Source organism: Lagenorhynchus albirostris, chromosome 14, assembly GCF_949774975.1.
Source record: "Lagenorhynchus albirostris chromosome 14, mLagAlb1.1, whole genome shotgun sequence".
Classification (NCBI taxonomy): Eukaryota; Metazoa; Chordata; class Mammalia; order Artiodactyla; family Delphinidae; genus Lagenorhynchus; species Lagenorhynchus albirostris.
Window position 1 is genome coordinate 77,120,262 of NC_083108.1, and position 25,060 is coordinate 77,145,321.

Consider the following 25,060-nt stretch of genomic DNA (forward strand, 5'->3'; position numbering starts at 1 on the left):
AGCCCACGCGCCACAACTACTGAAGCCTGAGTGCCTAGAGCCCGTGCTCCGCAGCTAGAGAAGCCACCGCAATGAGAAGCCCACGCACCACAACGAAAAGTAGCCCCCACTCACTGCAACTAGAGAAAACCTGTGCTTAGCAACGAAGACCCAACGCAGCCAAAATAAGTAAGTAAAATATAAATAAATTTATATTAAAAACCCATAAAAATCAAGCCCAACTCCAATCAGAAAAGCATCAACCCTCTGTTAAGTCTCTGATGTCCCAAATATGCCTGGTGAAGTGGTATGTTTCCAATACAGATTTCACACAGAAGCTTGAGTAACCTTCGTAAAATCAGATCTGATCGTGTCTTCCACTTAAATCACTTTAAGGCCTTAGCAGGGAGAATCACTGCCTACAACAAGGCTTCTGCCAGGGCATACTACAGCCAGTGAGCCAAATGTAGCCAGGCACCTGTTTTTAAATAAAGTTTTATTGGAATATCACCACGGCCGCTTATTCAGCTATTGTCTGTGGCTGCTTTTGCTACGATGGCAGAGATGACACAGACCACTTGATCTGCAAAGCCTAAAACATTTACTATCTGGCCCTTTACAGAAAAAGTGTGCCCATGCCTGGCTTTCCTGTCTCTTTTTTCATCATTGTTGTAAAATATATATAACATAAAATTACCATTTTAAACATTTTTAAGGGTACAATTCAGTGGCATTAAGTACATTCACATTGTTGTGCCACCATGGCCACCATCCATCTCCAGAACTTTTCCACTTCCCAAACTGAAACTCTACCCAGTAAACACTAACTCCTCATTCCCCTCCTCCAGCCCCTGGCAACCTCTATTCTACTTTCTCTCTCTGTGAATTTGCCTATTCTAGGCACCGCACATCAGTTCAATCATACCATAGTTGTCCTTTCGTGTCTGGCTTAGTTCACTTAGCATTAACGTTTTCAAGGTTCATCCATGTTGTAGCAGGTGTCAGAATTTCATTCCTTTTTATGGCTGAATAATATTTCATTGTACTGATGGACCACACTGTGTTCATCCCTTCATCTGCTGATGGACACTCGGGTTGTTTCACCTTTTGGCTGTTGTGAACAGTGCTGCCACCTGCCTAACCCAGGAGTCTCTTCTTGCATCACCTGCCTGCTCCTTTAGCCACAGAGGCCTTCCATCAGTTCCTCCAATGGGTCATGCTCCCTTCCTGAAACACCTCCCACCCCTTCCACCATCTTAATCCCTAATTAACCTTCAGTCCAAACAGTTCTTCTGGAAGCCACGCCGACCAAACCCTTCCCAGTCCCCCCACTCAGCTCCCTGCCAGTGCAAACTCAACCAGCTCCACAAGCTCTGACAGCATCCTGCACTTTCTCCTGATAGCCTGTAACACTGTTCGTAAATACTGGACATAAGATTATAACACCTGGGGCTTCCCTGGTGGTGCAGTGGTTGAGAGTCCGCCTGCCGATGCAGGGGACACGGGTTCGTGCCCCGGTCCGGGAAGATCCCACGTGCCGCGGAGCGGCTGGGCCCGTGAGCCATGGCCGCTGGGCCTGTGGGTCTGGAGCCTGTGCGTCTGGAGCCTGTGCTCCGCAACGGGAGAGGCCACAACAGTGAGAGGCGCGCGTACCGCAAAAAAAAAAAAAAAAAAAAAAAAAGATTATAACACCTATGTGTGGTTACTGGATTAGTGTCAGTCTTCACGAGGCCAAGGGCTATGTCTTTTTCCTTTCCATTGTACCCTGCCGACTAGCCCAGAGTCTAGAACACAACACATTTCATCAATTCTAAGATGCACACAGGATGTATCTTACGATCAACGTCTTAGATTCACCCGCATATGGTAGTGAGAGCTCACGAAACACCGGCTAAATCGTTGAAATGGAAATGCAGTGAACCGTTCCCCAGTGGTTGCCCCACCTCAGAGCTCCCAGAACCGGGGTCCACGCCTTTCACACACGACAGTTCCCAAATTTAGACTCTCCCCCGCATCTCCTCATAGGATTATCCATAACCATTTTATCTTCTATGCCTCAGATGCAATTTTGTTCAAGGTAAATATTAAAAATGTGCTACTCACTTCTGTGACCCTGTTTAGCATTTCTTCCATTTTTAATACACTGAGACCTCAAAAACCTTCAAGGTACCCAGGTCACAGTCAGCCTCTGAGGGGCCCTGGAGGGAGCTGCCCCATTTCTCTCATTAGCCAGCATACAGCCACAGATGCCGTGTCGCCCTCTGCTGGCAGCAAGTCCCACCTACGCCCCCCACCCCCGCAAGTCAGAGCCAGGCACAACCCATGTCAACTTTCAGGATTTTTCTCCCCTGGGTGCCTGTGGCCCCACCTGCAGCTTCTGTGGGACGACCTTTGCTCTGACAGTCCACTCATCCACTCCCTGAGGCCCCTCCCACCCCCAGCAGACCTGGGCATGTATCTCAGGTATAAACACAGAGCAAGTCCCAGGCACAGGGTCGGTCAGGGCAGCACCATCCAGCACCGCAGCCACGTGACACAGGCAGCCAGTCCACACTTGGAAGGTGGCCAGTACGAACTGAGCTGAGCTGCTGGTGTGAGATACCCTCCAGATTTCAAAGACTCAGTGTGGAGAAAAGAATGCGAAGTATTTCCGTAATAATACTTTACACTGATTCTACTGAGAAATGATCACGTTTTACTATATTGGGTTAAATGACATATCAGGAAAGTTAGTATCACTCGTTTCTTTTGACTCTTTTAAGGCAGCTACTAGAAGCCGTAAGGTCGCGTATGCAGCTGGCGTCCTATTTCTAGGGGCAGCACTAGGATAGACTCTGCAGGGACTGGCAAGTTTTCCTGTAAAGGGCCAGACGGTAAAGACTGCGGCTTTTCGGGCCACCCTCAACTCGGCCATTGTAGCAGGAAAGCATCCACAGACAAAGCAGAACGGAACGAATCTGAATGTGTTGCAATAAATTCAGATTTGGCTCCTGGGCTATAGTTTTCCGACCCCTACTTTACAGCATTAATAGTATTGAAAGGGGTCATTTCTGGGAAATTCTGGACCAGCCATTAGGGAAAATCCACCTTTCATTCAACTGGAGGAGGGAAATACAAGTTGATTTGAAGCTTCCCTGACTGGGAGGCTCAGCTGCCCCCGGGAACCCACCAAATGCACTCACTTGGGCGTGTGGGCCTCGTCTACGCGGTGACCCAGCTGGAACTCGTGGGACTTGCTCCGATGCAGGGCCGTGAAACCCGGGATCAGGTGGATCAGCTTCCGGGAGGAGGGCGGCGGGGTCCCCGGGGGCTTCAGCTTGTTCTTCCTCCTCATGGGTGGCGTGCCGGGCGGGGTCACGGTGGTGACGATGTTGGGGGTGCGCGGCGGGGTGCGGACCGTGTGCCGCTGCCGGGGCGACGGAGGCAGGGACCGGTGGCCCGACTCCAGTGGCAGGGGCGGGCACAGGCCCGGGTAGGCGTCCACAGTGAGCCTGTCCACGTGGGTGTACACGGGGGGCCCCGGGCTGGGGCTGGCGTGACAGTAGTGCTGGACGCACTTGGACTGGACCCTGGGGCTCTGGGAGAGGTGGGTGCGGATCCACGGGGTCGGCTCCGGGGGGCACACGGGGTTGTTCTCCTTCCCCGTCTCCGTGGTGGGCCACTGGATGGTCCAGTCTTGTTTGGAAAGGTTGCCTCCTGAGTTGGGACAAAGGAGCAGAGACGACAGATGAGCCATGAGAAAGTGGGTGAATTACACTGTAGGCACATTACCGTAGACGCGCGTTACACCGTATACACCGTGCACCGTGCGTGTGCTGATTACAGCGTGCTCTGTACGCATATTTACATAAATTATGCACGGTATGGCTGTGTGCACATTTACATAAATTATGCACGATATGCTGTACGCATATTTACATAAATTCAACCACACCCACTTGGCCCCTCCAAAAAGAATGAAACCCTTTAGTTGACCGTCTCACCATAATCCCCATTCAACAGCCTTGCCCTCCACTGTCCAGGGTTGGGGAGCCCACAGCTCAAATGTCCAAGGAAAGAGCATGGCAGGTGTGGGGAGAGGCGAGGAGGCTGGTAGGGACAAAAGCATAGAGGTAGAAAGGAGATTTTCTTGTCTTACAAGTTTATTAGAAAAAATGGAGCACTAAAAAAAATCCTACTGCCTGAATGCAGCTGGAGGTTTTTTTCAGCCCTGATATAAGCTAAGTCAGAAAATAAAACTAAATCCTATAGTTCACTAACATTTTTCACTCATTTGCTGTATTAAGAGTGCAAATATGTATTTGGTCTACACATACAGACTCTCAGGCTACAACGTGCAGTCCTACATCCTCTACACTAAGAGATGTACAAGCGTAAGGGTCGAATACTGAGACCAAACGTTCAGGCCCCAAAACCATCTAAGTCAGGGCAGGCACTTTCCTGGGTCCCTTTTCCGGTGTCTTCTCGAAGGCAATATATGGTGACAATGGGAAAACAGGCTCAGGAGGCTGAAGGGACAGGTGAGGGCAGACCTCCAGGCCCATGTGGATTTTATACCAAGTTCAACAGGAAGCCATTGAGGGTTTTGATCTAAAGTTCATTTCTCTAGTTAGCATCTATCACCATACAAAGATATCACGTTATTATTGACTATATTCCCCACGCTGTAACTAGACTTATCGTGGTGATCGTTTTGTAATATATAGAAATTCCAAATCACTATGCTGTATACCAGGAAGTAACAGAGTGGTGTAGGTCAATTATACTTCAAAAGACAAACAAACTTATAGAAAAAGAGATCAGATTTGTCATTACCAGAGATAGGGGTGCGGAGGAGGGGAACTGGATGAAGGCTGACGAGAGGTACAAACTTCCAATTATAACATAAATAAGTACTAGGGAGGTGCTGTACCACATGATTAATATAACTAATACTGCCATTTGTTACACAGGGAAGTGGTTAGGAGAGTAGATCCTAAGAGTTCTCATCACAAGGAAAAAACTAGTTCTTTTTCTTTTCTTTTGTATCTATATGAGATGATGGAGGTTCACTAAACCTACTGTGGTCATCACTTCATCATGTATGTAAGTCAAACCGTTATGCTGGACACCTTAAACATACACAGTGCTGTATGCCAATTATTTCTCAACAAAACGGGAAGATAGAGAGAGAGAGAGAGAGAGAGGTAATAGAGGATAGATAGACAAATAGATAATAGATGATAGATAGAGGCTGCTGCTTGGACAAGGAGAACCCAGTTAAAGGGTATCACAGGGCTCCCGCTGAGAGAGGATGCTGGCTTCCACTTGGGTGGTGGCAGCACAGATGGAGACAAGTCAGTAGGTATCAAGAGAGGACCACGGGGCTTCCCTGGTGGCACAGTGGTTAAGAATCCACCTGCCAATGCAGGGGACACGGGTTCGAGCCCTGGTCCGGGAAGATCCCACATGCCGCAGAGCAACGAAGCCCATGTGCCACACCTACTGAGCCTGCGCGCTAGAGCCCGCGAGCCACAACTGCTGAGACTGCGAGCCACAACTACTGAGCCTCCGCTCTAGAGCCCGTGCTCCACAACAAGAGAAGCCACCGCAATGAGAAGCCCACGCACCACAAAGAAGAGTAACCCCCGCTCGCCGCAACTAGAGAAAGCCCGCGCGCAGCAACAAAGACCCAACGCAGCCAAAAATAAATAAATAAATTTATTTTTTTTTTAAAAGAGAGAGAGAGAGAGGACCACGTGGCAGGACCTGGCAGAAGGCGATCGAGTGGGCCCTCCCATCAGAGGCCAAGCTGAAATAAATTCCAACTCGTGGCCGACTGGCAATAACAATAATAATTACTGTGAGGACCATGACAAGAGCTAATTTATAGAGCATTTGACAGTTTACAAAGTGCTTTCATGAACACTGACTCACTGCCCCTTTTTTAATTAAAAACAACTCATTTTGTTGTTACATATTCATTACAGAAAAATTAGGAAATTCGGATAAGGAAAAAGGCCATGTTGTTCTACAGCCGAGCCATCCTGCCTATTAATGCTCGGCTGTGGAGCCTGCCAGCTGGTTTGCTGTGCTTTTTTTTTTTTTTTTAAGAAACACCATAAGATCTTATTTAATGGTTTGTCATCTGTTTTCTTCATTTGTTATATTGAGACTGTTCCACATCTTACTTAATTTTCATAAATCTGTGTGCAAAGGGCCATTTTGATCTCTACTTTGTAGATGAGGAAATGTATGTGCAGAGATGAAGATGTTTCCAAGGTTACAGCAGAGATGGGAGCTGGCCTCTGGGATTCAAACCCAGGATCTTGGCCAACTCAACAACGAGGGCACAGGGCCTCTAGGACAGTGGGACCTGCATTCACCAAAGACCCTGGACCGTCATAATCCGCACAATGGAGGCAGGAGCTGGAGCAAGGGCTACTTCTGGCAAGAGTCTCCCTTTTCTTTCCTCCCAGACTTTGCCAGAACATTCTACCAAAATCACCATCACTATGGTGTGTCGATTCTCAAATATTTGCACATACACATTAGCCCAGGGTCTAAGAGAGCCAGCTCTGGAGTCAGATGACTTGGCCCTAATTCTGGTTCTCCTACTTCCTGGCTGTGTGACCTTGGACACTCATCAAACTTCTCTGAGTCTTAGCTTTATCAGCAGTGAAACAGGAAAATAGTAGACCTGCTCCGGGGGAATATTATGAGGATCAAATGCAATAACACAAGCAGTGTGCTGAGCCCAGCACCTGGCACACAGCAGGCCTTCCATAAACGTTAGCTGATTGTACTGTAATTCTCAACACCGTGGTGATGCGTGGCTACCTCCCGTTTAAAGCATATGCACCTGTGCTGAGAGCTGAACACGGCACCAGGTGACGTCACCTCCCTGTGTACCTCTCGGAAGGTGATGTTCAGAGAGGCTGAATAGCTCTGAGAGCTGGGGGCAGACAGAGAAGCAAGCCCAGATCAGCTTGATTCACCCAGCAAGCTCTGGATTGATGTATTTGCTCAGGAAATACAAACACATTGGCAAATGAGCCTCAGTAAAACATGTGTAAGAAAGTAAATCTGTTTTTTTAAGTTATCTTAATCACATACCACACTCCAAGGCCACAGGGAAGTACTTTGGGCATTATCGCTAGAGCTCATGCTCCCTTGAGTGAAGTGCAAAGAATATGGGACTGCGACTCAGAGAGATCCAGCTTAGAACTCTGGTTCCACTGCTGATCAGCTCTGTGATCTTGGGCCAGTTACTTGACCTCTCTGAGACTCTGGGGGTTTGTAAAATGAGAATGAATAATCATGGCTCCCTTGGAGGGTGCAGTGAGGATTAAACACATTCATTCATTCATTCACCCAAGTATATTTCACAAATATTTGAACTCTTCTTGTATACTAGGCACTGTTCTAGGCACCGGGATACAGCAATGAACAAAAGAGACGAAAGTTCCTGTCCTCACAGAGCTCATGTTCTTGGTAAGGAAACAGAGAAGAAAAGGGGATGAACAAAAAAAGTAACATTATATTACTTATAAGATGTCATATATAATATAATGCCTGTAATATGTCAGTGATAATAAATGCTAGGGAGGAAAAGAAAGCTGGACATGGGCACCAAAAAGGAGTATTGGGGCTACTTCAATCAGAAAAGGATGCAGACGTGACAGTGGGCATTTGAGCAAATACCAGAGTGAAGCAAGCAGCGAGTTAATGAGACACAATGAGTCGAGCTGTCAGCACAGAGCCTGGACCACATGATGATGCAGACAAATGGGCGGGTGCTTGAGGATGAGTGAGACGTCTGTTCTGGATGCCTGGGACTCATCCAGCCTGCTCCCCAGGCACTCGCTATACCAGCGCCTGGCGTCGGGCGTCTGTCTCCCCTGTCCTCGAGATGCTCACTGGCCAGTGGGAAGATCAACGATGAAATAAGCACTCAGTGCAATTGCATTCCCAGGTATAGACCCAAAGGAATTGAAAGCAGCACTCAAATGTCTGTATGTGAATGTTCACAGCAATGCTAGTCACAACAGCCAAAAGGTAGAAACAACCCAAATGCCCATCGACTGACAAATGGATAAAGTAAAGGTGGTGCGTCCATACAACGGAATATGATTCCACCATCAAAAAGAATGAACTACTGATACAGGCTACAGTTTGGATGAACCTCAAAACCACGATGTCAAGTGGAATCAGCCGAACGTGAAACGTCACATAATGTATGACTCCATTTATACGAAATGTCCAGAACAGGCAAATCCATAAAGACAGAAATGAGACTAGTGGGTGCAGGGGCTGGGGTGGGGGAAGAAGGAACGGGGGCAACGGCTTAATGAGTACAGAGTTTCCTTTTCGGGTGATAAAAGTGTTTTGGAACTTGATAGAGGTGATGGTTGCACCACGTTGTGAACGCACTAAATGCTGTGGAATCGTTCACGTTTAAATGGTTAATTGTATGTTCTGTGAGTTTCACCCTGCTTAAATAAATGTAAGTACTCACAATATGGAACCAGGAATCCAATGTTAGAGAAAGTGCAGGTGAGTGCGAGCAGAGGGGAGGAGGCCAGCTTTCTGGGGAGGGATGGGGAAAGGCATCCCGGAGGAGCAGACACCTAAGCTCAGATCTTGAGGATGAAGGAGAACATCCTAGGAAAGGGGCAGAGTGGAGGGTGTAGGAGGAAGGATGAGGACAGAGGGAACAGCAGGGCCAAGGGCCAGGAGACGGCAGAACGTGGTGAGTCTGGACTGCAAGCAGTTCAGTGTGGCTGGAGATATTCCAAAGGAGGAAGAAATCCAAGCTGAGGCTGGAAAGAAGGGCAAAGGTGGACCGTCCAGGGATTTGCTCTGCTAAGTGGAAGGGGATGGTGACTGATCCCCTGCAGTGGCCTCCTGCAGAGCTCCTGGAAACCTGACACAGCCCAGGGCTCAAGGCCACCAAACCCAGTAATAAGCAAGGGGGAAGCTCTGGTCTACCATCATGCAGCTGTAAGCTCCAGGCCTGGACCCCAGCCCCACAGTCATGCCCAAGGAGGGGCTGGCACTCCCACAACCATAAATGATGATAGCATGGAGGCCAAGTTCCTGCTTGGCCATGCTGTTATATCCACAAGGCTTGGGCCCCAAACCCCTGCTTATGCCGAGGGAAGGCCTGGCTCTCCCAGAGGGAAAATGCTGAGAAGTGGGTTAGGGCTGGAGGCCGAGGCTCTTTCCGTCGCATCACTGTTGCGCTCCAGTGGACATGCTGGCACATCCCTGATCCCGTGGCTTACGAACCAGAGCCCAAGGGACGGAGTCCATCTGCCACGGCTCCTGCAGGACGCAGGGTGCTGGCCCAGAATGCACGCACTGACTGCTCTCTCTGTCCCCTTGTGATTAAAGCTGTCCCAGAGGCCCTGGTGCAGGGCTGTGTGAGCATCCATTCTCGCTCAGTAGGACCCACTGTGCATAGGGGGCATGAACAGATGAGTGCTGTGGAAGGACGTGTCTGAAGCCAGCCCTCCCACTGCGTGAGCGCGCGGGGCACGGGCTGGGCGTGGGGCTGCGGGTGAAAGGAGAAAGGATCGTACAGGTCAACGGCAGCCGCAGGAGCCCAGCCTGAGGCTGCTGAAGGCACCTGCATGGGAGGTGACGGGGATCAGGAGTGGAGCTGTGGCAGCAGAGATGGAGACGAGTGGGGTGACTAGTATAAGAGGAGGAGGAACGAATAGCTGCCATGTGCTGAGCACTTACTATGTTCCTGACGCTGCTGTTCCAAGTCATTTACTTGTATCAGGTTAATAGCCACACAGCAATCCTACAGAGCAGACAAAAATCACTCTATTTTATAGACGAGGAAACTGAGGCACAGAGAGTTTAAATGACTCACTCAAGGCGATACAGTTGGAGAGAAGGACAGCTGGGCTGGCGGTCTGTGCCCTTGAGCATGACACTAAGGCAAGGCTGACATCCCGGTTCCCCCACCCCTGGGTCACATGGTGGCTGGGGGCGTGCATCACAGCAATGGAAAACACAGAAGGAGATGGAGCGCAGGGCAGGGCGGGGGGTGGGGGGGCAAGTTCAGGGTCACACCAGCCAAATCTGAGGTTCCTGCAGGACATCTGGGCAGCGATGCCCAGGACGCAGTAGAATTTTACCTTCTCCTCTTTTGCTCCCAGGAAATCCTGGGAGAACTGCTCAAGAAGAAGTTATTTTTCTAGGCTGAGAGACGTGGTCAGGAGATTCTAAAACCTCCCAAGTCTGTCCAAGAGTGTCAGACTCCTCTTAGAATTTTTTTTTTTTTTTAAGAAAGACATTCCAGAGGCATCCCCTGGTGGCACAGTGGTTAAGAATCTGCCTGCCAGTGCAGGGGACACGGGTTTGAGCTCTGGTCCAGGAAGATCCCACATGCCGCGAAGCAACTAAGCCCGTGTGCCACAACTACTGAGACTGTGCTCTAGAGCCCGCAAGCTACAACTACTGAGCCCGCGTGCCACAACTACTGAGCCTGCACTCTACAGCCCGTGAGCCACAACTACTGAGACTGTGCTCTAGAGCCTGCAAGCTACAACTACTGAGCCCGCGTGCCACAACTACTGAAGCCCGTGTGCCTAGAGCCTGTGCTCCGCAACAAGAGAAGCCACCACAATGAGAAGCCCACGCACCACAACGAAGAGTAGCCCTCGCTGGCCGCAACTAGAGAAAGCCTGCGCGCAGCAACGAAGACCCAACACAGCCAAATATAAATAAATAAATTAGAAAAAAAAAGAAATACATGCCATGATTTAATCATGTTCACCTTTTGCCTCCTCTCCCATTTGATCCCTGAATCACCAGAGCAGAGAGCCCATGGCCCTGAATTACAGGTCAGGGAGGAGAGGTAATGAACACATCACTCACTGACTGACTCCCTCAGAAGGAGAAGGGACACCTCCTTATTTGGAAGACTTGCTTTCTGAACAGAAAGAACAAGAATAAATTCTAAGTAAACATCAAGCAAGGAAGTGGAAGTTTTTATATGCACAGAACACCCTGGACTTTGCAACATGATGTTTAGAAATGAACTTGCCCCAATGTTTCCTGTGACTCAGTTTCTTCATCTGTAAAATGGAGATCATATTAGAGCTTTCCCCTAGGATTATTCTGAGGATTAAATAAGACCATACAAGCAGGACATTTAGCACTATCTCTGGCACACAGCCCAATGCTGCATAAACGTTAGTGAAAATGGGAGTAAAACCACCTATGTTATGTGACGCCAGTGAGGACTAAATGAGGTAGATGTGGATATATAGTGCCAGGCCTTCAGGGCCTGTGTCCCTGATCTGGCCAGCTGCCATCCCCTACTGGAAGTAAACCCGTGATATCAAAAGCCACTGAGTCTGGGCTTCCCTGGTGGCGCAGTGGTTGAGAGTCCGCCTGCCGATGCAGGGGACACGGGTTCGTGCCCCAGTCCGGGAAGATCCCACATGCCGCGGAGCGGCTGGGCCCGTGAGCCATGGCCACTGAGCCTGCGCGTCCGGAGCCTGTGCTCCGCAACGGGAGAGGCCACAATGGTGAGAGGCCCGCGTACTGCAAAAAAAAAAAAAAAAGCCACTGCGTCCTTATTGTGGTTGAATTGTATCCCCCGCAAAGCTATGTTGAAGCCCTAACCCCCAGTGCAAGTGAATGTGATCTTATTTGCAGATAGGGTCTCTGCAGATGTAATTAAGTTAAGATGAGGGAACAGTGGATTAGGGCGCACCCTAAACCCAACGACTGGTGTCCTTAAGAAGAGGAAAGGACACACAGAGGAGGAGGCCATGTGAAGACAGAGGCAGAGATCGCAGGGACACAGCTACAAGACAAGGATCGCCAGCAGCCACCGGAAGCTGGGAGAGCGGCACGGGACGGATTCTCCCCTACAGCCTTCTCCTTGATTCTTCTCCACCAGCACCTTGATTTTAGACTTCAAGCGCCCCAGAACTGGGAGAGAATACATTTCTGCCGTTTCAAGCCATCTAGTTTGTGGTGGTTTTGTTACAGCAGATCAAGGAGACTAACAGAGCCTTCAACCAGGAGTCAACAACATTTACTGAATATGGACTGCGGAGTTATGATAGAAAAGTTAGCATTTGGAGGGCCCTGCCAGGCCCAGTTAGGGGATTCAGCGCTTGTCTTACCTGCCCTGTAAGGTAGATGTTATTGATCTGTTTTATAAATGAGTTCTATAAAGTCCCATAGTTGGTAGTAACCTTCACCTTCACGCTTCCCCTTTATCACATGGCATCTGAAGTTGAGCTGGGACCCACGGCCCCCCACAGCCTACAGTTCCTCCAAACACACACACACACACACACACAGAGAACTCCATGAGATTCAAGGAAGCACTGAGTTGGTCCCAAGAATCGCTGTCCTAAAGTTTCAAAGTCTGAGAGATAAAAAGAGTGGAAGAAAAGCCTTACTCTTTCCAAATTCCCTTCTCCATCAAATTCTCTTCTCCTTCACCCTTCCACTAAAAAATCAGAAGTGTGGGGATGCAGAAGCAAAAAGCCTCATTTCATTAACCAAATTAACAGCCGCTCAACTGACAGGGATTCAACTTCTCTCTGCCGACGCTTCAGAAGTGTTTCACTGACGGGCTATATTACATCAACTCTTCCCCTCTCTCTTTTGATCCTCTTTTTAGTAAAGTCTGAGGCAAGAGGGTAATTTTTCATTTTAAATAGGGAAGGTGTGGCACCAAGGTGCTCTGGGGGTTATTAATCGTAGCCCTTGCTATCTTGTCATCTGTTTCTGGAAAATCATTTTATTTCAAGTCTTGAATGGGGTGGGCAGAAGGGAATAGGTTTTAAGAAATGAAAGGTCTAAGGATTGATTAAAGACATTCCAAGGTGCAGGGATTTTTCTTTTGACATTCTCTGATAAGCGGCCAAGAGAAATAAAAGTCATTCTCAAGGGAGAAAGTGATTTCAAAAAGTCTAGGCAAGTGTCTAACTTCTTTGTCCCTTTCCATAAACATTTTATAAACAGGCCAATGTCTGGCTTGGACTTTGTCTGAATTTCAGGGCCAGCATCAGAATGTATATATGCTACTATTCCAGAATCACCCCTGCTTGTAACTTTTGTGAATATTTCAAAACACTTGTTAGTTTAATCCTCACAACTCTCTGGCAAGAAAGAGAACTTTTAGGACTTCCCTGGTGGCGCAGTGGTTGAGCGTCCACCTGCCGATGCAGGGGACGTGGGTTCGTGCCCCGGTCCGGGAGGATCTCACATGCCACGGAGCGGCTGGGCCCGTGCGCCATGGCCTCTGAGCCTGCGCGTCTGGAGCCTGTGCTCCACAACGGGAGAGGCCACAGCAGTGAGAGGTCCGCGTATCGCAAAAAAAAAAAAACAAAAACAGAACTTTTAGACGCTGGCTGAAAATACCTCACTGGAGTCATTGGTAAAGCAAAAAAATAGTAACAATAATAATTATTATTAACACTAACAAGAGTTACTGTTTATTGAGCACTTACTATGCACCAAAGAGTATTCTAAGTATTTTACATGCATCACTTCACATTATCCTCACAAGACCCTTTGGAGAAAATTTTACTACTGGGCTACTGTCTTCATGTTACAGTGGAGGAAACGGAGGATCATCTGAGAGACTGAGTGGCCCAAGGTCACACAGCTGATAAGTGGTACAATGGGATTTCCAATACAGGTCTGTACCCCTCACCATCCCGATTTTTCTAGGAGCCTCCCAATGCTCTCAGGAAGTGGAGACACAGCCAGAAGGCCCTTGAAAGGCTGAACCATTTTACACAGACCTTTCGGATCAGCATTTAGGGCAATGCCATCTGACCCTTCAAAAAAAGTCAAATATGATACTCACTATAGACACAATCCCTGAAAGAGTGAAACCTGAAATCCAGGATGAATTTTCAAGTTTCTGGTTTGTAGTACTTGCAAAAAGAAGCAAATAAGGACAAATGAAAAACACACCATTGCCAAAGCAATTCAACAGTGGCAAGAATCTTAATCTAAGACCGCATTAATGAGCTTGGCATCCGGCCAAACTGTGGGTCCCGCTGGGCACCGTCTCCAACCCTGGATGTCCCCAAGCTGGACCAAACAAATGCACTGACCCCAGTCTGTGCAGGTCATCTGGGAGATGGGCCAGGGCAGGGAGCTTGGGCTCTGACCCAGTAATGCTTCCTAGGTCCTGCCCTACGAGGCTTTTGCGATTTTATTATCCACCAGGAGATCTAGCCAGATTAACGTTTGGTCACGAACTTTCGGGTAGTTTTTCTGTTCTAACAAAGCTCCTTTTTATAAATAAAAAAAAATTGTATTGAGGTGAAATTCACATCAACCATTTTTAAGTGCAGAATTCAGTGACATTTAGTACATTAACAATGTTGTCTCTATCAATTCTAAAAAGTTCCCATCACTACCCCCCAAGAATCCCATACCTACTAAACAGTCGCTCCCCACCTCACCCCCTTCTCTCAGCCTCTGGTAACCACTAATCTGTCTTCTGTCTCTATGGATTTACCTACTCTGGATGTTCTGTACAAATGGAATCATACAATAAGTGATCTTCTGTAACTGGCTTCTCTCACTTTGTATCATGTTTCCAAGGCTCATTCATGTTGTAGCCTGTATCAGAATCTCATTCCTCTTTATGGTTAATAATATTCCATGATATGGGTAGAACACATTTTGTTCATCTATTCATGAGTTGATGGACATAAGGGTTGTTTCCACTTTTTGGCTATTGTGAGCAGCTCTGCTATGATAATTTGTATACGAGTATTTCTTTGAACAACTGTTTTCAATTCTTTGGGGTAGATACCTAGGAGTGGAATTGCTGGGTCACCTGGTAATTCTGTCTAACCTTCTGAGAAACCACCAAACTGTTTTCCACAGTGGCTGCACCATTTTATAGTCCCACCAACAATATACTAGCGTCTGATTTCTCCCAATCTTAGCCAACTCTTGTTATTTCTATTTATTTATTTATTATTAATATTATTATTGTCATCCTAATGAGTGTTTAACAAAGCACTTTTTTAATAGTACTATTTTTTAATTAATTTATTTGTATTCTGGGGGGGCACGCCCTGCAGCTTGCGGGATCTTAGTTCCCCAACCAGGGATCAAACTCGCAGCCTCAGCAGTGACAGCACGGAGTCTTAACCACTGGACTGCCAGGGAAGTCCCAGCAAAGCACCTTCAATCACGGCCATAGCTAACGTTCATTGAGTGCTTACTGTACACCCCACTGCTGCCCCGCCATCTCTCACCCTGATGCCTTATTTCGTTTATTTCTCACGACAACTCTGTGGGGTTGGTGAGGAAATTAAGGCTTTGGAAAATTAAAACACTAGCCCGAGGCCAAGCTCCAAACCCTGGTGTTCTGACCACAGATCACATTCTCTTGGCAGCTATACACAGCACATCTGAATTAATCCTCATAGCCATGCAGGGTGACATGTATCACCAGCCCCATTTTTCAGATGGAGAGACTGAGCCCCACAGAGCAGCAGGGACCTTCCCTAGGTCCACCCACGTAGAAGGTGCCAGGTCCATCCAACTCCAAACCCCATGTTCTTTTCCCTCCGTTGTATATTCTTTTACAATATTTAGTGTTTTAATTGTTAAGTACAATTAAAATTGTGACTGGGATGCAGCCAATCTCCAGAATAAAGAGAGCAACCACCACCATCTGTTGGACAGTTTAAACTGAAAGAAAGCCCTTCCTGGTTAGTAACACAGTTAGAATTGCATGGAGGAAACTGCAATAAAACACCCCCCAGAGTATCTGGCGGTGAGAATGTTTGATAGGGCAGCAAGCCCTGGAGGTATTGATGGGTTCTGACACTGTACACTGCAGTCTCCTTGGAACCGTGGCTCTGAACCCCGGTGACCGTCAGCATCACACGGCAGCTCTGAACAGCCTAATACGAACGGTGAGCAGAGTGGATGGCACAGTGCACTGGACTCCAGGATTCCTGGGTTCCAAGCTTCCCACAGAGCTGAGTGCCCGTCACCGTTCTCTGTCCATCACCTCCACCCTGCTACCCACTCTCTCTCCTCCCCTGCCTATTTCATTTTCCTCACATCCCTTACCACTCAGTGGAATTATTCTTTTATATCATCTGTTCTCATTATTCACCACCGTTATATTCTATAATATAAAGTCACTGCAAACACTGAATTAGCCAATATTGAACCATGGCTCCTAGTGGAAACACAAGGTTAGGTTCCTATGACCCTCTGGTGACATTTTCATCAACTGATCCCCACAAATCTTGTTTTATGAATATTTCTGTTTAAAGTCAGAATCTAATAAGTTATTTAATATCTATGTTGCTGATTCATTAACATTCAACTCATGGCCAACAGCACTGTCACTCCTGCCTGAAGGAATCTTACATAACACACGTATTTTCTGGAAAGGCACATCGCAGTCTGCTTGTGCCCAGAAGCACTGGATAGCACTTCAGCACTATGCTCAGGGGTCATTTTAAACAGAGAAATCACCCCCCAAAAACACAAAAAATGTGAAAAACTTGAAAAAAAAAAAAACACCTCCCTGACAGTATGAGAGCTGAAACAAGAAGACAGAGCATGAACCTCAGCTGAGAACATGAACACTAGGCGACTCAGACTTCTCCCCACTCCACAAATCCAAGTATTGATTTTAGGATTACGAATAATTTTTAGGGAGTAGGCAAATTCACGGAGATGAATACAGAATCCATGAAGGATTAAGACTGACTTATTTATCTGTTTGTTTATCGTCTGTCTTCCCCACTGGAATACAAGCTCTTAAGAAGACAGATGCCTGGGCTAGATTTCTCATCACTGCATCACCCAGCACCTCGCACAGTGCTTGGCAACAAATAAATGCAGATGTTTTTCCCCAGCACATATGTGTATCAAATCATCATATGGTATCACATGGTACATCTAAAACTTATACCATGTTATTTGTCAATTATATCTCGATAAAGCTGGGGGAAATTTTTTAAATAAATATAGACTGTTTTGTCTCAATGCATTAAATTATACACTGCTTCAATAAATATTTGTGGACTGAATCAATTCTTCATAAATTCTAACTGCCATGACTGATAACCTTGTTTGTATCACCCATCCTGAATTCACCAAGCAGGGAGATGGGGAATACCTTAACACAGCTAAGATCCTATTCATGCCAAGGGCTGCCCCGCAAAGATAAAGTCTTGAGAAATAAAGGCCTGGTGACCAAAGAAAAAGAGTAGGAAGATGCCCTTATCTTGATCCTGCCTCCTTCTGGCTCTGTGTCCTCTGAGTAATAGCTGTGTCTCTGCCCCGCCCCAGCACCCTGCAGAAGGATGGACTGTCCCCTGGGCCTCTGAGGGACAAGGTGGAGGTGAGAAGGCGGGGGACCCATCGGGCTCAGACCAGTTCCCAGGGATGCAGCAGGAGAGAATCCACACAGGGACAAGCCACACTGGAGAAGGATGCTTTCTGAGATGCTTCTAATTCCAGAACTCTCTGTCGCTCCATCACTCTGCCTCCCTTTGAGTGACAGGTGTTATATTAGTTCTATAACTTCTTGTGTTGGAAAATTCAAGAAAGCGGAAGGTGGCATTAGATGACCTTAGGTGCGGCAAGGCACCCTATTTTTATCTCCAGACAACTGACTGGTACAGCAGGTTTTCTTAATCCTCCTGCCTTTTCCCTCGCCGTGTGGAATTCAGTGGGACCCGCACCTGCCCTCATTTCTCTCCCAATTTCCCTCTGCGGGGAAATTGCTTGTGAAAGCTTTAGAGCCTGGTGTGGCAGGCAGTCAATCTGTTCAGGTTACCCACATAGACAGAAATGTGGATGCTTCCAGGAAAAAGATGTTGGGAAAACTTTTATTAACCCCTGTCACCCCTCTTAACCGAGGCAGACACCTCCTTGGGCACCAGAGGGCTTTTCGGAGACCTCTGGATTTAGCACCTCCTGTGATAACTCCTTGTCACAGAATGGCAGAACCCAACTGAGTTTGAATCCCAGCTCTACTAATTACAAGTTGTGTGACCTGGAGTCAAGTGCTTAACCTCTCTGAACTGCGCTTTGTGTATCTCCAAAGGGAATGATAAAAGCACCCACTCCGTAGGGTTGTTTTGAGAATTCATGAAAATAAAGCACTTTGCAAACAGTCTACCTGCCCTCGTTGTCATGACTGTTGCTCTCGTTGGTTAGCTGTAATTCTCTTTCATTCCCCAGGCAGCTATGTACGTTCATCTTTTAGATTAGACACCCACTACGTACAAGGCACTTGGATCCACAAAACCAGCGGCTTCTCCATCCACATAGAATTTATACCCTACAAACCAGATTGTGAAGACTTAGCATGAAAAAGAAGTTTAAAAAAACCTCATTAATAATTTTTATATTAACTACATGTTGAAAAGGTTACGTTTTTTGGAAATACTAGGCTACATAAAATATATTGTTAAATTTAGTGTCATTCTTTAAACGTTAAACATAGAGTTACCATACGATCCAGGAATTCTACTCCTAGGTATATACCCCAAATAATTGAAAGCAGGGACTCAAACAGATACTTGCACACTGATGCTCATGGCAGCATTATTCACTATAACCAAAAGGTAGAAACAACTCAAGGGCCCATCAACAGACGAATGAATAAACAAAATGTGGTCCCTCCACCTAGAGTCTGTCATACAGAGTGAAGTGTGTCAGAAAAGAGAAAAACAAATACTGTATGCTAACACATATATATGGAATCTAAGAAAAAAAAAAAAAAGGTCATGAAGAACCTAGGGGTAGGACGGGAATAAAGACACAGACCTACTAGAGAATGGACTTGAGGATACGGGGAGGGGGAAGAGTAACCTGTGACAAAGTGAGAGAATGGCATGGACATATATACACTACCAAACGTAAAACAGATAGCTAGTGGGAAGCAGCCGCATAGCACAGGGAGATCAGCTCGGTGCTTTGTGACCACCTAAATTGGTGGGATAGGGAGGGTGGGAGGGAGGGAGACGCAAGAGAGAAGAGATATGGGAACATATGTATATGTATAACTGATTCACTTTGTTATAAGGCAGAAACTAACACACCATTGTAAAGCAATTATACTCCAATAAAGATGTTAAAAAAAAGACAAATAAAATAACAAGCATTAGTGAGGATATGGAAAAAAAAAATGTGGTCCATCCACACAACTGAATATTATTCAACCATAAAAACAGATGAAATTGTAATACATGCTACAACATGGATGAACCTTGAAAACGAGCTAAGTGAAATAATCCATTCACAAAAGGACAAATATCATTGTGTTTCCACTTGTATGAGGTCCCTAGTCAACTTTATACAGACGGAAAGTAGAATGGTGGTTGCCAGGGGCTGGAGTTGTTTAATGGATACAGAGTTTCAGTTTGGGATGATGAGAAAAAGTTCTAGGGAGGGATAGTGGTGATGATTATACAACATTGTGAAAGTACTTACTGCCCCTGAAACGTACACTTCAAACGGTTAACATGAGCAATTTGATGCTATGTATACTTTAACAGAATAAAAAATTAATGTCACCTGTTTCTTTTTTATTGTGACAACTAGAAGATTTTAAATTACATACATGGCTTGTATTATCTTCTCCTTATACATATCACGCCCATCACAGATCTAGAAGAGGAAGCAAGCATTAAATATGGACTCACACTTCAATTATTTAGTTAGAACAGAGGGAGCTGAGAGGGAGCTGGGAAGAAGCTCCCCTGAGCTGGGGGCTGGAGGACGAGCAGTGGTTAATTAGGCAAAGAAAGAGAGGCAGGCGCCCCAACCAGGACACGCATGTCCAAGGATGGGGTCCACTGGAGGAAATGAGAGGGGCCAGTGGGACCAGAGTATAGAGGGTCCGGGGGGGAACTGAGGGGGGTGGTGGCAGGCTGGGACCTGCGGGCCAAGGTGGGAAGCTAAGGCTTTATCCAAAGGACGGTGCCCTCTGTACTCTGACGGTACTGATGACCACCCCTTAGGAGGACGCGAGCCCACTGCATTTGAGCTGAGGACCTGCCCGTATCTGCAGTTAGACCACCAACTCCTGGAGGACAGAGGCCACGTTCTGACACTTTCCATCTCCTCATACCATCTCAGGCCCTAGCACAACACTGGCACCAATAAATATTTGCTGGCTTGATCTGAAAGAAGCCAACCCAAAAGGGTCCAGCCCCACAGCAGCTAACCTTTCCTGGCACCCAGGCTGCCACTGGAGCCCAAACACCACGTTGACGATGCTTCCAAAGAACATTTCCAAAAGGAGATGCTGCCGAGCCCAGAGGTAAAAAAAAAAATGAAAAATTAAAGAATGTCCCTCCTGGGCTTCCCTGGTGGCACAGTGGTTGAGAGTCCGCCTGCCGATGCAGGGGACACGGGTTCGTGCCCCGGTCCGGGAAGATCCCACATGCCGCGGAGCGGCTGGGCCCGTGAGCCATGGCCGCTGAGCCTGCGCGTCCGGAGCCTGTGCTCCACAGCGGGAGAGGCCACAACAGTGAGAGGCCCGCGTACAGAAAAAAAAAAAGAAAAAAATAAATATCCCTCCAGGTCTAAACAATAATTAAACCTTTTAAACTGATTTAAAAAATCAGAGACTGAGATGGAACTAAGAGTGTCTAGATATTAGCAATGCAGACACTCACGGCTACTCACCTCGAAGGGCAGTCTGATGCTGACAGACAAGGCACCTTGCGCCGTGCAGTGGCTTACTCATCCCACAAATATTTATTGAGCACTTATTATCCAGCAAGCACTTATGAGGTGTTAGAAGCCTTGGGCAGCTTCTTGCCAACTGTATCTGGACCATAACTCCTCTCACATCTGGAATAACTCCTTGTACGCTGCAGTCAGGACTTCTGTATATTATACTATCAGGGGTTAATAAGGAAACTAGCATTTTTAAAGGACTTACTCTGTGCCCTGCACCACGCTAAACACTTTGTCTGTATTTTTAATTTTCACAGATAGAAGCAATTATTCACAAGGTACAGATGAGATTTGCAGGGGGCAGGGAGGGTCTAAGTTTTACTTGTTCTAAAGCTATACTGTTATTAAGTGAAAAATGGCAAAATTTGAACTGAGAACTCCTCTTTCTTCCTCTCGTGGTGGAGGACGATAAGGAAGAAGTGGGAGAAGTTCATCTGAGCAAAAAAAAAAAAGAAGCAGAAGAAGAATACTGAAAAAGGGCGGAGAATGGGAACAGGACACTCAGTCCCCTGGGAGCATCCTCTGGGCAGTGTCAGCAATTAGGGAAGTAAAAGGAATAATGGCCCGAAATGCTAATGTATTTCTGAAAGAGAAACGACAAAGTAACACACACTGTGGTTAAGGATAAAATGGTTTCACAAGTGACTGAACTCAATAAATATTTACTGAGCCCCACAGTATGCCAGTCATTGTGCTGAGAAATGTCCAATATACAAGGAAAAAATAATAGCAGTGGCAATGACCCCAGTCACACTTCACTGAGGGTCTACTGTGTGCCAGGCCCTGTTCTAAACACTTATATTACCGAATCTAATCTAATACAATGGTGCTACAAGGTAGATACCAGTATTTCCCCATTTTATAGATGAAGGACAAGGAGGATGTGGGCCCTGACCCCTAGGGTGCCCCAGTGGAGTAAGGGAGATAAGGGGCCCAGGTAAGCAGCTTTGACATCATGAAGCGGCTTTAGGCAAGACACCAGGTAGCATGAGAATGGCCGTCAGCTGAGAGTTTAGAACCTGGCTTCACCTCTCTGAACCTCTGTTTCCTCACCTGTAAAATGGGGACAGTATCGGGCTTCCCTGGTGGCGCAGTGGTTGAGAGTCCGCCTGCCGATGCAGGGGACACGGGTTCGTACCCCGGTCCGGGAAGATCCCACATGCCGTGGAGCGGCTGGGCCCGTGAGCCATGGCCGCTGAGCCTGCGCGTCCGGAGCCTGTGCTCCGCAACGGGAGAGGCCACAGCAGTGAGAGGCCCGCGTACCGCAAAAAAAAAAAAAAAAAAAAAAATGGGGACAGTATCGCCTACCTCATAAGATTGTTTTGAGGGTCTAGTGAGTTGACATTTCTAAAATACCCGTGCCAGTTCTGGGTCTGGCCATGATGGAGAAAGCCCATCTCAGGAGCACTGATTACAGCCCCAAACTCTGGGGAAAATGCAAGAGACAAATAATTATCTCAGGATTAAAACAAATAAATAACAGCAGGCGAAAAGGGGAGGAAGGTAAAAATTTGAAGAATGACTAATAGGATGAGTTTCCTTCATCTCCTAGTTTTGCCTTGAAAGTGGGCAGAATCTAGCAACCATGCAGTGGGCATGGAGAATAAACATCCCAGAGGAGCCCATCTTTCTAGCCAAAGCATGGAGACATGGGGCCCTGTGAGCAGAAGAATGTGGGGAGAATCCTCTTTTTTTCTCTTTTTCCTCTCCCAGCCTTGCCCCCAGGTCACCCCAGCCGTAAAACTGCTTTCATACGACACAGAAACAACACAGGTACCTAGGACCCCAAGAGAAAACCCATCCCTTTGGATAGAGGAACTGGGAATAGGGGCCAGTGTGATGTGGATAACGTGAGGGAGAATCCGTGGGGTGTTTTCTCTCTCTTTCCTCACCACTTCATCCCAAGGTCAGGATCAGTCATTCAGAACAATGCACCAGAGCAGCAGTCTAAACTCTGAAAGAACGCCATCTTTTTGGCCAGAAGAACTGAAGAAAGAAGCCCCTGGGAGCCAGAGACCGGGGAAGATATCCCCAAAAGGAAAGAGCGGGAGAAGGGGCTTCCTAATTCAGTGTGTAATACACTGCACATGCTCAGGCCAACCCAAAGAAGCATCAGAAAAACTTAGAGAAATGATCTGGCATTGGACCCACAGAAAGCAAGACAAAACTGACAGCCTGAATCTAACCAGATGGATTGCTTAAGAATATTAAAACAAAACAAACAAACAATAATCAATATTCTCCAAAGGAGATTTAGAACGTCACAATATTCTAAATGTCCAGGAGATACTCCAAAACTACTTTAATGTTTATAGGCGTGATACATACAACAGCTATAATGTAAAGGACAGTGGAAACCCAGACAAGAGTAGACCCTTAATAAATGGTAACATTATACTTGCTCTAGTATACTCTGATATTTAAGAAAGGTAATAGCTTGTGGATAGCTTTTCTACAGGGAGAGACTTGTTGCAATCATACATGAGATTTCCAGATCTTCCTCAACATCAACCATGATGCCTACGTCTTTATACTAAGCACAACATGAAAACCTAGTCCCCGCCCTCTGAGTCCTTATAACCTAAGGCTGATTATAATGATATAATCAGAATTACAAAATCCAAAAAAAAATGGGTTGTAATTATATACATCAGCTCTCAGCTCAAACATCAAGCATCCTTCCCTGACCACCTTCTCTGGGTTGGTTCCCACCCTTGTTATTCTCCATCACTGCCTTGCCACTTAGCACATGTTTAAAATATGTGTTTATGTGTTCTTTTCATCATCGCTCTTTTCCCTATAGCCTGTGCAGATCAAACTGGTCTTGTTCAGCTCTGTAGCACCTCATAGATGCCTGGCACAGAGTGGACACCAAAAGATTTGGGGATGAATGAATAAATGGACAAATGAGAGAAGTCAGTCAATCGGTCAATTGGTTGTTTAGTCAAAATGAAGCGCAAATATGGTTTAGGAACAGATAGGTAAGGAAACCATGCTGTTAGGCATAAGACGGAGATTTCAGATGAGTAAAACTACTGGACTTCACCAGAACAGACAAATGAGAGAGACTGTGATCTCCCCTGATCTTTATTAATAGACTAGACCACTATGTACTTGGGATCGATGGTGATGATAAACTACTATAGAAGATTCTTGAAATACCTGTCTGCCCAATGATAAATGTTTGTTGTTCGTAATCACGTCTATGAAAGAAGCCATTTTAAAGAAGCAACATCCCAGTACTTCCCTAACGACAGATGTCAGACCATATCTATGGGATGGGAACTGGAAAGGAGAAATCTTGGGAAGAGATTGTGGATGGATGGCTATCTTTCTGCTGCCATGAGGCAGAAGAGGAATTAGATTTGTCCTAGATGGTTGCAGGGGTCGTTGCTAAAACCAATAGGAAGAAATGAAAGGAAAGCAGATTTGGCTTATTACAAGTCAAACACTAATAGTTACCAACAGCCTCCCTAAAAAAAGAAACGGTGACCTCATAAGGTCAACAACAACCTGTATCTAGAAGCTTTGAAGAAAATGCTGAATAACCAGAAATTTACAGATCGGGTTGTCCATGTGATGGGAGATTGGACTAGATCTGTGTTTCCCAGACTATGTGCCATAGAATATGAGTCCTAAAAGTAAACTTGAGAAAGACTGCATGCTATAGCCCTCCATTGGAGATTCACAAAGCACACTAGCATATTAAAGGTTCTGACAAGTCCTGCAGAGTAGAAACTCAGCATTTCTCAGACTCATTGATATGATACTATATGATCATGGAATCCAAATTACTTGTACCACACATGGGTGAAACTCATGGTCTATAAAACATGTTTCAAATAACCCGGACTAGACAATAACTCTATTCTTCTCAATAACTCTAGACAATCTAGACAAGATTAGATGATAACTCTAATCTTGAACATTCTGATTCTCTTTCCATTAAAGGGAAAGAAGTATTGGAGGCTGGAAGCTCTAGGCCAGTGGATCTCAACTTGAACATGCCTGTGAATTCCCCATAGGCCTTGTTAAAACACTGAATATGGGGACTTCCCTGGTGGTGCAGTGGTTAAGAATTCGCCTGCCAATGCCGGGGACACATGTTTGATCCCTGGTCTGGGAAGATCCCACGTGCCATGGAGCAACTAAGCCCATGCACCACAAATACTGAGACTGCACTCTAGAGACTGCGAGCCACAACTACTGAGCCCACGTGCTGCAACTACTGAAGCCCGTGCACCGGGAGCCCATGCCCCACAACAAGAGAAGCCACTGCAATGAGAAGCCTGCGCACCGCAATGAAGAGTAGCCCCCACTCGCTGCAACTGGAGAGAGCCCACGTGCAGCAACGAAGACCCAACGC

At 46.6% G+C, this 25,060-nt stretch overlaps 1 protein-coding gene across 1 annotated transcript in view; it reads right to left on the bottom strand.

Annotated features, from left to right (window-relative positions):
- KSR2 (kinase suppressor of ras 2) overlaps positions 1-25,060 on the bottom strand; it is a 407,661-nt gene that overhangs the window by 246,305 nt on the left and 136,296 nt on the right. The window contains exon 4 of the mRNA XM_060120912.1: positions 3,162-3,675. Coding sequence (XP_059976895.1) covers positions 3,162-3,675 — 514 coding nt within the window. The remainder of the gene's footprint in view (positions 1-3,161; positions 3,676-25,060) is intronic.